At 38.9% G+C, this 13731-nt stretch overlaps 1 protein-coding gene across 10 annotated transcripts in view; it reads left to right on the forward strand.

Annotated features, from left to right (window-relative positions):
- SOX5 (SRY-box transcription factor 5) overlaps positions 1-13731 on the forward strand; it is a 341339-nt gene that overhangs the window by 290108 nt on the left and 37500 nt on the right. For all 10 annotated transcript variants that reach the window (XM_037389411.1, XM_037389407.1, XM_037389409.1 and 7 more), the window contains one exon: positions 12153-12330. In XM_037389411.1, the coding sequence (XP_037245308.1) occupies positions 12153-12330 (178 nt within the window). The remainder of the gene's footprint in view (positions 1-12152; positions 12331-13731) is intronic.

The raw sequence follows: 13731 nt of genomic DNA on the forward strand, positions 1-13731 counted from the left end.
GTAGTGAAGCCTAGTTTCATTTGTGACCTCTCACAATACATATTGGACTCTCACTGGAAGTGTAGAATACCTCTTACCGGGGGTAGGTAAACTGTGTGGTAAGCACTGCAGTGCCTTACTTAAAGTGTGGGTAAGCACTGGAGTCTTCTCCTTAGGGGAGAGGCAAGAGCATTCTCCTGCCCTACCCCGTTGCCCCTCTACACAGGTGATGTGGGACCTTTGAGGTCTGCATCGAACCTGATGGAGGTTGGCTGGTATGCTCAAAAGGTCTATAGAGGTGAAGACTGCCAAACGTGCATACATGCACACAGACCTCATGTGCACACACACACATGCACACACACCGACTAATTTTGAGGCTAAAAATAATCTCACATTTCAACAACTCTCTGGGGTTTTATCGGCATGACATCTGAAATTCCAAATGGATGCAATATGTCTTGCTACTGCTTTTCCCGTGCTGTTGTTCTTCACCCCCAAATGATTACAGTTCAGTGCTGGGTGGAAGGATTCCCATGATAGTATCATTTGGGACTCACTTTGTAAATTGCTCTGGGCTCAAACAGAGCAAAATAATGCTATATAAATATATGTTATTACTGGTGAAGCAATAAAATTATCTTATGCTTACCAAGTATCCTAGTGTCTTGTCTTGACTGTAATTAACTGGTGACATACATGTTGAGTCAGTCCTCTAGGATTTGTGCCCAGAATAAGTCACAAAAACATAGCAGCTCTAGTACAGGAGAAAAGGATGAAGGGAGCTTTTTTTTTTTTTTTCTCCCTTTTTCCTCTTCTGGATAAGATATAAAACTGCCCAGAGCTGGCCCTGTTCAGAAATAGTGAATCAGCCTCTTGGAATTTTTTTTAAGTTGTCAACTTCCCTCTCATATACTTCTGTGAAGACAAAGAATGTCTTAACATCTATATTGAAGTCATCATTAAAATAAAAGGAGATCTGTAGACATCAGCTATAAGTCATCAAGAAATAGCTTGTGGGTAACCTTTGACACAATTGAACCTACTTGAAATGAGCTAGGGCTGGATTCATTGCCTTTAGTGAGGCCGGTGGGTGGACTAAAGGTCTTCTCTCCCTCTCTCCATCTCTTACAGTGTTAGCTTCTGGGAGGTGAATGTGTTCTGGCTGAGTGATGGAAATGCATTTGGATGTGTTCTTAAATAGACATTTGTTTTATGTCTGAAAAGAATAGGCCAATCTTAACAGTGTGATGCTGGGGCTATTTGAAAGGTATTTTTTAAGGCAGTTGTCTTCTTTCAGCTTTATAAAAAACTATTTTAACCAATTGTTTAGGCTTGAGTAACAGCATGGAATATCTATTGTGTATGGATGCATGCATGTTCTACAGAATTAATAGTAGATAAAAATCTGCCTAATTTTACATAATAGATTTTTGGCATTCTTGTGATCTGACTTCAAATTCATGCTGAGTTTCTACAGTATAACAGAAATACTAGTTTGCAGTTGTTAATTTTAATTTCTAAGATGCTAGGTTTTAAAAGGAGCTGAAAGTGTTCAGCATCTCATGGGGACAAACTATGAGTCTTACTAATGAATCTAGCAATTAGTGGTTCATTGTGCCTGCCAGCAATTTGGCCCAGATACCGGTCCTGATGGTGATTTCATTTTTGCTGGTGTGAATCAGGAATAGGATCTGAAGTCTATTCACCAAGGGGGGCTGAATACTTCTTCAACACTGTTCTGCTTGTAATCTGCATTCAGTACTGACAGCAGCAAATAAAAAAAAAAGAAACTACAATATATTTCAATTTTAATTATGATTATTATGGTTGATTAATATGTTCATTAGGGTAATTATATAATATCAATAGTACTTATTAAACTTAAAGGGTTGTAAATGATGGTGTCCCCATGCAGTTAGATAAACATATATATGATTCTATGACTCTGTGATTCTATGATGTATGCCCAGTTTTCATAGAAGAAACCCTTTTCATAGATGAAAGGATGTATTTTCTCCAGCTTTGTGAGTATTGAGATGAAGGAGGTGGCCCTTTACTTTCTGTAGCCATTTGCACTTGTGCAGAACACTAAAATTTATATTTGGCTATATTTTATCATAACTTCGTCAAGATGTTAGTGACCATGTGCAGAAGATTAGATAATGAGTGACTCATTCAACTTCATGGGGAAAGTTTGTTGGAAAGTCAGGAATTAAACCTGAGTGTCTTTGACATGACCCAAGAAAAAAAGGCATGACTGTGGCGTAGGAAAAGGAACAACCCTTCTCAACAGGCATACACTCAAGTAGTTAACCCCATGTATGCGATTATGGATAGGGTATAAATATTAAAGAAATTCTTCTTCTGTGAGTGTGGTACTCAATGATGGAGCATGTGTTTGCTTTGAACATTCCCTACAGTATGTTAAACTCCCTTCAGTTTCTGGAACTGCTGATTAGATTTCATCTTACCGCTAAAAGGAGATGAAATGATAGAGTATCCAGCAAGACAGAGTTGTAAAATCATTTTGATTTTAGTGTTCTGGGATGTTGTTAATAACACGCAAACATTAAAGATGGATGAGTTTTGTGTTGATAGTTTCCCTCTGAAAAGCTATTAGTTGGAAAAACAAATTGTCAAGCAGGTCATATCTACAGTTACAAAACATATTTTGACATTTTCCTTACAATTGTATCTGGAAATAAAACCAGTGCATGTTATCTTTGTACTACTTATTTGCAGTGCTGCATACATTGCTGCCTCTTTTAGTGAAAACTCTACGTAGAATACATAGAGATATCCAAAGTCAGAGAAAGCACAGGTGGTTTTTGAAGAGGAATTTCATAGCCCAATGCCAGTTGTCCAAGCTGTTTGAAATCTCTTTTCTTTCAAGCTCTTTTGACTTGTTTCTTCTCAAGTTTTCAACAGCTGGGGTTTTTTTGGTTTTGTTTTGTCTTTTTTCCCCCTGAATCTTAGAATCCGTGCAGCATCTTTGCTTCTCCTGCCTGACCACAGCAGGAGGAGGGGTCTGTTGCTAATTTGTTTTGATACGGTACACTTTGGTCTGTATTCTTTTTGAAATTAATTCCTTTTGCAGGTGTGGGGTTAGAGGTGGTGGTGTGCTCCCAGCGAAGGTGTCATCCACCACAGAGAGGAGGTGGGAGGCTTTGATCAGTGTGGCTTCTGTTTTCTTGTTGTTCATTTAAAATGTACCAGTTTGTAATGCTGTTTGGCTTTGCAGGTCCTTGTTTTATTTCCTTCCAAGTCCTTCCCTGTCCTTTCAGGTTTTGTTGTTTTCATTGCTGTGCATTCTGCTTAACATTTACTGAGGTTTATTCATTGGAAGGTGGTGACTCCCAAGTTTGATTTAGGCAGTGAGCAAAATCTAGTCTAATGTCTATGGCCATTTTTTAAACAGCCTTGTTATGAGTGGGAGAATACATTATTAAGGACACAACACCACATGTTTAGACTTCTGGGTTTTATACGGACAGAGTTATGTTGCAAAGATATTTAAAAAAAAAAAAAAAATCTAACCAAAACCCAAGCTACGAGGCATCATGCTTCAGGGCATGGGCCACTCCAGTTGCTACCCAGCACAAGTTCAGGAATATATGCCACAGATCAAACTGTCTGACAAGTATTTTTTTCTTGCAACTTCTTTTGAAGCAGCTGGACATTTTAGAAGGTTTAGTTCAGTATCAAAAAAATACCCAAAAACATTGGTCTGAGTAAGAGTGGCAATTGATCTGCTCTTCCTTATGAGTCAGCTGTTTACTCACGGTGTGAGGTTAGGCAAATCATTTAGCCACTTTGTGCCTTATTCATCCCATTTATAAAATAAGGCAAAAACTGTCAGAGTAATTATGAGCTTTATTAATTCATATTCCTTTGGTACACTGGAGAAGTGATTATTTTTTTCCCCTCACATTTCAGTGGGGGTCAGTTAGGAACAAGCATTCTTTCTGGAAAGAATCCTTTCTGCTCCTGTCCCCCACAATTTTGTGATCCTCTCTAATGATTTTTACCTCATGTAAAGTGATTTGCATGGTTAAAAGCATGAAAAATCAGTTGTTGTCTTCCCCTGAAGATTTGCAGTATCTGCGTCAATCCCTGCTGACCTGCGCCTAAGTCACTCTTCCTGCTTAGCAGCTGACTTGAGCCTTCTTAGAGAAGTGCTTCATTAATAGCATTATACCAAATAAATAGGTACATCAGTGATGTGAGAAATACAGCTGAACAATAGATATTAGAAACAAAAAGCTAACCACAGGACCCAAGTTTGTGATGCAGTATGGACTAGCAGAATCCCAAGTGGCTGGTCTCTCTGCACTGGCTCATATTTTATCTTTACTCAAGATGGACCATTCTCATTTCAGGCCAAACCTCCAAACCTGGCAGGATTTTCTCAGAGTGAGCATCACTGAAGTTTTTTTGTAAATGCGGCTACAGCGTTAAATTTTCACTCACTCAGAGATGCAGAATGAGAAGGAGCTTTTTCATTATGAGGTGCAAGAAATGCTAAAAGCTCTTTGTTCCTGCAGTGCTATACTGAAAATCCACATACTGGGTCCTAAGCAGTGTGCTGAGCAGCTCTCTCTTCTGCTTGTTTCAGTCTAACAGAAGAGAAAATGCCCAAACAGCAGAATTATGGTGATAGCAGTGAGTAAGTTACTTTTGTGTGGATGAAAATGAATGTTTGACGTTTGGATCTGGTTTGGGATAAGCATCCATAAGTTGTCAGGTTTCCCTAGAGGTTGGTGTGACTGGAAACTCATGATCAAGCAAAAATAGCCTACAAATCTCATACCAGCCGTTTTCCTCAAACACATTGTGCTGTTTGTCTGTGGAGATTACCAGGAGACTTCACAAGGATGGTGGGTGTTTTAGCAGTCCAAAGCCAGCCAGAAGCTGCAAGTATGGTTTGGAGGATGCTTCTCTGAGGATTTGTGAAACTAAATGAATGAATTTTGGGTAAACACATACCAGTCTGCTCATTTTGCTAAGCTGCATGCCCTGGTGTATTTGTTGGCCAAACAGCCTGGCTTGTGCTCCGCGAGATCCCAAAGGGCTAGGTCCCAGTGTGGCACTTGTCTTTCCTGAAGACTTGTAAGGAGTTGCTTTTAGGGTTTTGTGTGCAGAGGTATCACCAGCTGCTACACGAAATTAAGGCCTTTGTGCCAGATCATCGTTGGATGTAGACTCTGAAAACAAGTTATGTAGCTTTCTCCACAGGCACCACTTTTAGGCTGCCCTGCAGCTGAAATAGTCCACACTGCCACATCTGAGCTAGCTGGAGGATGAAAATGATCCTAGACTTGTTTGGCACTTGGTCCTCTGTTTTTCAGCATCTGTATTCTGTGACTCAGAGTAGAGCAATACTACAGAGTAAGTACTGTGCACCAGATAAAAAGGTTGTGGGGAGGAGGGGAAGGCAACCAGCTCCTAGGGCCTTCCATGTTTATAGACAGGTCATTTTGCACACTCCTCTTTGTTCTTCATATATCTGTTTTTGAATCCTGTGTACAACCTCGGGAAACAACAATGCTAAACACAAAGGGAAAAACCACCCAGCAGCCCTCTTACGTTACTGTGACAACATGTGGACTAGACAAAGTCAAAGCTTGGGGTTTCCAGGGCAGCAAATTAGTCTTTGTAACTGCAGACTTCTTGCCTGGCAGCTAGGCTTCCTGTAAAGAGAAATTAAATGGGAAGAATTTAGTGATCTTTCTGAGAGGACAAAGTGCCCAGAGAATATTCTCGCTGAGAGCCCCTGGTGTTGTAAAAAGGGACTGGGGAAAAATGCTGTGTGCTCCTGGTGCTACAAAACAGTTTTAAGTTGGTGTGTTCCTGCAGCAGTTTTCCCCATGAACAGGAATGGAGTCTGTGCAAGAATACTCCCAGTATATAAATCAGAATTTGGGAGTAATTTGTTGTTTGAGTAGTCCTATAAAGAAGCAGACGGAGAGCAAAAAGAATATTTGTCCCAAGTACAACGCAGCTCAGTTCTCCACTTTGACTCTTATGAATATGAGTATTTGGGCAATATCAGTAAAGTCTGGAAGTTCTAACTTTGGGTTGGGTGACGTGCAGAAAGTCTCCACCTTCTGAGAGCAACGTGTTCAGGAAAATATTCTCCGCAAAGCAACACCAATGAAGAACCCTGCTCTGGGTATAGGTAGAAATTCAGGCTGAGATGTTTCTGCAGCCATCACAGAAGGAAAAGTCTGTGCACTTTGCAGGATCAGAAAGAAAGAAGACAGTTCTTCCTAATATTTGCCCTCTGCTTTGTCAGTGGAGCCTTTTCCTTTCTAACTGGTCTAGTTGTACCGTGTGCTTTGGCATTCAAAGTCATGGGCAAGAGTAGGATAAACTGACTTCTCTGAACCTAAAGAATAATTCTGTTGTGTTGATTATCATATCATAACCAAGATGCCTGTTTTTATGTCTCCATCTCTCTTTCTGTGTAGTTAGAGAAATCTCCACCTTTGCAGGAAGGGACACATTATTCTTAATCAAAACTTGAGAATGTGGCAGGAGGAGGTACAGCTGCAGATGAGCATTATCTAATTCACCCATCCTGTCATGTGAACATCCCTGCTTAATTTAATACAATTATTTCATCAGTGAGGATAATATCAGCAGCATGACTCATTTATACAACATGTTTCACAACTGCCTTTACCTCTCGGCTTCTTATTATCACTACTGATAATTTCATCATGAGTGGCTTCAGAGGAAGGGGAGGGGATGTGAAGGAAGCTGCCAGTATCTTTGTGTGAGTGTATGGACAACTGTAGTCTTGAGGGACAATGATGCCAAAGGATTTTCTTCGGGTATACACTGTTGCACCTCGGTTTCTGCTACTTTTTGGTTAGACATTGCAGGATGAACATGAGACTGAATGGATAAGCCGCTGACTGGCTGTATTGTTCAGTGGGCAACAATAATCATTGTCTTCTGCCCCAGACACGCCAGTAAGTGCTCCATATTTTGCATTTCTCTTGAAATGAAGATCTCCACAAAACAGAACCAGAAGGGGGGAATGAGGCTTTGTTTCTGGTGAGGTGGCAGAGGTATTGTTTTAGAACCCCCATCTCCAGCTTCTTATTATTAACTCATTTGGCTGCAATTTGTACTGTCAAGGTCATTTAAATAGGCAGCAAGATGTGGTGAATGTGTTCCCAGAGGTCATGAAAAGCCTCTTTAGTAGAGCATGCTAGTCTGTGCTTATGCCAGGTCATTTAAGCACGTTTGTGTTGCCAGTCAGATGATACACAGAGCAGTTCATGATTTTGTAATAAACTGTGCAACCTGGACCTTCAGTGGGTGCCACAGTGGGATACACTAAATGACAGTACAATAATTCAGTAACTGTATTTTAGTAGTATACTAATGTTTAAAAGAAGTAAAAGGAAGTGAGATTATGAAATCCAAATTAATTGTCTGGGTTCTTACGCACACACACCCTTTTTTTCTTTGAGACTGGTTCATTCATCTGGGCTATCAGTCTTTTATTCAGCTCTTGGTGTTGAAATAGGGCCATTTTTAATAAACGGTTTAGAGAGATTCTCAAAATCAGATTTTATTCCCTTCTTTTCCCATATCCATTCTCCACAGAGATAAATTAACCTTTTATCTTAGGAGGAAGTAAATAGAGACAGCATGATTGAAAGATTAGAAAAGACACCATTTCAGCTACTATTTGCAACATTGGTGACTCTGACTCAGAATTCCTGGGTCTGTCTGAAACTCTGCTGCTACGTTACTGTGTGACTGTGACCAAATCCTTTCCTTTTCTCTCTCTTTCATTTTTTCCTCCCATATTAATAAGCACTTTGTGTTTACCTAGCATTTTACCTTTTCAAAGGACCATACAAACCTTACAAAAGCAGTGTGATGCCCCCTCCACTTACCAGCAGTATTTCTATTTAAATGTTGCTTGTCAGACACTTATATTTGGAGATTTCCAGTGTCTGATGCTTAAATATGAAATCTCAAACTTTTACAAATCCAGATTGAGTGAAGCTACAAAATACAGCTCTTGAATATTTTGTTTACCCCCCAAATTCTCGTGTAGATGAAGGGATCTTCTTTCTTCCCTCCTATGTCTAGAGATCAGCTGAGAAAAAAATCCAGAGCAAATCAAGGGTTTAAAGTTCCTCAGGCTTCATAGTTTTGGTTAATAACAGTCTTCCAATCCTGGCAAGCAAACAACCAGCTCTCCCTAAAATAGTGACTATTCTGACACTGCTGTAATGTAGGGTGTGGGAATCTCTTTACCAGTGCTTTGCTCGTGCTGTGGGTACTTCATTTTATTAGCCCTCTATTGTGTGTTTTCGCTTATGCTTTATTCTCTACATTTTTTTTTTTGTGAATGTGTGTTTTGTTTTGTTAGACAAATGCGCTACTTTAAAGGAAACATTTCATAACCTTTAATCAAGATCATATTTTACTTTCATCACATCTGTGTTTATATTATTACAAGCCTTTTGGGTCTTAACATCCTCTGGTCTAAGCATTAATCGTTTTGGGTGATACATAAATAAATGTTTGACTTTGTTTAACTCTCTAAAAAATATTGGCTTGACAAAAAAAAAACACCTTATCAATGACATCTTAGAATAACTGCATGTCAAAAAAAGGCAGGGACCAATCAATACAGAGCTTTTTCTTAAAAATGAAGTGCAGCGTGTAGTTCTAGATTCTGTGATCCCACTGTATAAAATCAAATCTTCTGGCTGTTGAAAGATACCATCTACCTGGAGTGAACATGCTGCATCTTTTTTTTTTTCTTTTTATTACTTTTATTTGCCCTAGCTGGCATGCTACACTTATACACAGCCTTGATATAACTGAGAGTGAAGCCTGCTAAATCTGTAATGTGGCAGAATGTTAGCCGGGAGATTTTATAGTTAAAGGTAGGCCAACACCTAATTCTTCTCATGGTTACACAGGTGCAAATCAATAATGAAGACAGTACAGTTCTTGATTTAAACTGGAAGACTAGAGAATTTTGAATTTATGTCTGCAGATAAGAAAAAGAGTAAAATGGCACACTGAGTATAAGAGTTAAGATCCTAACAGTCATCTTCACACTTAACACAATTGTATATTATTACCTGTCTCCCAGATATTTTTTAGACACCCATGGAATAAATCAGTGTAGTTCCACTGCAGTAAAGGAAATGACTTAAATTATTATCAACTCATGATCCAGTGTAGGATTTCTAAACTCTCTGACTGAATTTTTAATGCATTTGACTTCCAGCGAGGAATTGAGAATGCTCTTTGAAATAACAGAAGCAAAAATGTTATGAAGACTGAACAGTGAAGTAATATAATTTTGTAAATACATATAATAGCTGAAAATTGTTTACTTATCCTCCTTTATGAGAAGCAAGCTTCTGTGACCTCCGATTAATTTACCATTAGCCTGAACACACAATGAAAGTGAATGAAGGGGCAATTTGGAATGACATTTATCAGCTCTGGAACTGTCGACTTCTATTATTTCCACAAGGCCTTATACTACTTGGCTCCAGAGAAAGCTGTGCTGACTTGAATGAAGAAGAGCATTCTTACTACCAAGAATAGTTACAGTGCAGACAGCTTCATTGCTTGATGGAAAAAAAAAAAACACCTCCCCCCATTTCTAACTTGCGTTAAATGAGACCAAACCCAATGTTTTGTAGTGGACTTGCACAAGACCTTGCCTTCATACCAGGCTAAAAAATGGGAACAGAAGAACTGAGGAAAGGGAGAAGGAGCAAAAGAAAGGAAGGAAACTAACTTTATAGGGACAGGATAGCTGAGGCATTGAGTCAAAAGGACAAGATTGGAAAAAACCTTTCAGCATGAAGAGACAGGCTGGAATCCAGGCTGACTTTGCAGTGAGTGAGAGCCATTCCCATCAGGGACTGTTGCTGCTCTGCCTGAGGTGCTGCTCTCGGTTAGATTTGCAGTGGCCAGAAAGCGCGGTGCAGCTTTTACTACCATATCTGAAACTAATCAGTCCCTTTTGTTGAGACTTACAACAGAGGTCAAGAATTGAATATACGAGGAATGTGTTCAGTCCCTCTTGGATGGAACCAAAACAAGTCTGTGGGCAGGTTTGCTTTGCTTCTGATACTGTCTTCCAAACAGATGACTTTGCTCTTCAGGGATCCTTGTCTGGCACAGGGTCGCTGTGTTTGATTGGTTTGTTGGCTAGTTTGTACTTACACTTTTATGCAACTATCTCAGTACTGATTTCACAACCTCATAGTTGAACTGTTGTGGGACTTTATCTTTTTTTTTAATTGAAATTGGTGGAACAGCAGAGCAAGTCCCCTTCCGTTTGGCTAGTAGGTTAATCCATTTTATTCTAACACAGACGGATTTGTATTTCTGTAAGGTGTCAATACCTTCTTTAAAAGTCAAATGCTGGTTGAACTGGGTGACATTTTTAACCCCAAGGCTTGAAACTCCTAGATCAACAGAACTCTGCCTTTTAGGTGCCTAAGTCACTTCTGAGAATACAGAATACAGGCTCCTAAGGCGATTTTATGCAATGATTTCGCCCCCCTCCCCCCTTTATTTTATGCACAAGTTGCACCTAGGACAGCTTAAATACCACTTTAAAGATGACAACTTTGTCCACAATGTTCCTGGTATGTTTGTCCGCTAAGCTTTAATTTAACTGTGACTTAATAGAAAAGCGTAGAAATAATCAGATATAACAAAAGTGCTTTTCTCAGAGCTTGTTTCTTTAAGGTAATGGGAAAGTTACATGACAGTGCTTTGCAGAATTGTCCTGTGTTTGGAGACGTACCCTCTACATCATACTTCCACAAGGGACAGCAACTATAAAATCCCTTCTTTACGGCAGCACACCACCCTCTGTGGAAAAGAATCAGGTGTTATATGATAGTAGTTACAGACACCTTAGTGGTAACAGTAAAACACTCAAACATTATGAGTCTAATTCCAGTCAGCTTTGCATTGCTGTAAGTCAGGAATAATTCTATAAAACTGAATGTACTTACAACTTAGGGATATCGGAATCGGTGGCTTCAGTGCCTACAGCCGAAACCCAGTTGTGTGATGTAACACTTCCTGCAGGTAAAGGATGGCTTTCCTAAGCCGCAGTGTCAGAGGAGAGCTAAGCTAATATGAGGTGGTTGGATCTAATACCATATCCATTAATTCTGGTCATTTAAAAGTCAGTTAAAACTGAAATATCCCCCTTATTGAAAAGCTTTTTCTCCCTTCTCTGTTGTCTTTTCCTTATTGTATTTTATTTTGGTCAAAGAGAAATGCATGACTTAGAATTTTAATGTGTTTTATAGCACTTTCTGTTACTCTGTGTAATCAAGCCAGGTTCAGGAATAATTCCAGTTACCCTGCAAAAAATGTCACCCAATTTTTCTGTTTTTGCATAATAGTAATTACTGAAATCTTAAAGTCTGGATCTGCAAAAGATGAAAAAATCTAGGGGCTTTTGCAGAATTATCCAGGCTATTGTTTCAAATTCTGTGGAAAGAAAGGACAAGTTCTTACTGCTCTCCTTTTGTGGTGGAAAAGATGTATTTATTTCCTGTAATTTTGTGCTTGGAATTCTAAGCCTGGGAAGTTCAGAGGAAATTATAAATTAAAAAAAAACAAAAACAAAAACAAAAAAAAAAAACAACAAAACCAAAAACAACCCAACACCCAAACCCACAAAACAAAAGGTCAACAAAATAACCCAACTGAAAACCCATTCACTCAAACACATTTGCCCAGTTTGGGTGGTGCTGGTTGAATTTTAAGTGAAAATGCTCTTCAGTTCTTATTTAAATCATCTATATCAAGTTTAAAATAAAATAACAAAAATTGTAACTGTAAAATTCCTCTTGATTTTACTAAAAGAAGCTGGTATCTTGATATGAATAATTTCATCAGAGACAATTACTACATTGTGCAAATGGAAGGTGTTCTCTGATCATGCTGTGCTAATTTTCCAGTTTATCAGTCATTTCACTTCCAAACTGGAATGGCAAGACAGTATCACATTTGATTTTAATATACATCTTACAACCTTTCAGGTTTAGGAGTTCATATGAGCTGAAAACAGCTGGTTTTGCTTGGACAGTGTTGTGCCAACAGAAGTTTTTTAATAACATTCTTTTCTCTTGTGCTCGTCATAGGATGAAGTGGCCCAGCCTCTGAACCTTTCAGCCAAACCCAAGACATCTGATGGCAAGTCTCCCACATCACCCACCTCTCCTCATATGCCAACTCTGAGAATAAATAGCGGGGCCAGTTCATTGAAGTCCTCCGTGCCAGCAACATTAGCTAGTCCTTCGGCCAGAGCTAACACAATAGGTAAGCTCAATTTTGTTTGTCCTTCCTCACAGTGATTAATAGGTATTAAGGGAAAGTGGACGTTTATTAGCCAGTGCCAGACAGCGGTCCATGAGCTGTCACAGGTTGACCATAGTGCAACATTTATTGATGGCAATGAAGAAACTCCCACAGATTTGCCATTTTAGGCCAAGCATTGTAACTTTTGCAGACTCAGAAAGCAAAAACCTGTGTTATTCCAGACACTGCTTTATCAATAAAAGTTAAATAATGCTGTTTGTTTAATGGTATACATTAAAGACAGCGACCTGTCTAATGACAGCCATTAAAGACCCATGATATTGTACTGTCATCTAAAAGTGATAGAGAAACTTAAAAAAAACTCCCTTTAAGTTAAAAGTCTATATACGCAAATACATCTTTGCGAAATTACAGAGTTACTCCTTAGTCCACTAAAAAGCTGCATGGAATGTTATTTTACCTGAGTCTAATGAGCAAAACAATCCCCAGGTTCATTCAAAAAGCTGAGTTTGATGTTGTATGTTGCAAAAAGTTTTGACTGGCTGTTTTTCACATTGTTCCAGAAAATAGTGTTAATTCTTCCTCCTGCCAAAATTGCCTCTTTGCCTAAAGACCGTCAAAATGGTAACAGTTGTAGTGGTGATTTTACAGGTCTGATGTGTATGCTCTTTGTGTGTATACATAAAATGTGTACACCCCCATTCTTCATCCTTGTAACTGAAACATTTTATTCCATGAAGTGATTGGATATAACTTGAATTAAGATTTCAGCATGCAAATCAAGCTCTGTTTAGGGAGTTGAGGGAGGCAGATGGTTGTACCTTTGCTGCTGTGTGTCTTATTGCTTCTAAAAACATCCCCTGCTGGCGACTTTCAGGGACGGCACAAAAAACCAAAAGAAGCCATAGGTCAAACCTATCAGAACATGTTTCTGCTACATCTCAGTGCTATGTAGTAAGGTCTTTTTGTGTCCCTATGGGTCTCTCCCAAACTCATTGTAGTCCACATTCTACTTACATAGACACCGGGAAGACCCATAGTTATGTCCAAAGATCAAACCAGATCTAGCTTCCACTGTATTACTCTCCCACTGTGCGTACATGATTATTGCTAATATTGATGAGAATTATGTATGTCAGTCAGAGAATATGCATCTATGCCTTTTAGAAAAGAACATAACTTTATTTAGTATGACATGGTATAATTAGATAAATATTTTGCAAATATCACATTATTAATTGTTAACCCATGTATTATTATTAATCCTATACTCTTTAACTGTGGTAGGTAACGATGAATTTCATCTTTAATTTGCCTGGCCCTACCGCTCTCCATGTACAATGCATCGAGTTTCATGTTTTTCACATTAAATTTTTTGTCGTTAATAGAGTGAGCATCACA

Source organism: Falco rusticolus, chromosome 5 (genome assembly GCF_015220075.1).
Source record: "Falco rusticolus isolate bFalRus1 chromosome 5, bFalRus1.pri, whole genome shotgun sequence".
Classification (NCBI taxonomy): Eukaryota; Metazoa; Chordata; class Aves; order Falconiformes; family Falconidae; genus Falco; species Falco rusticolus.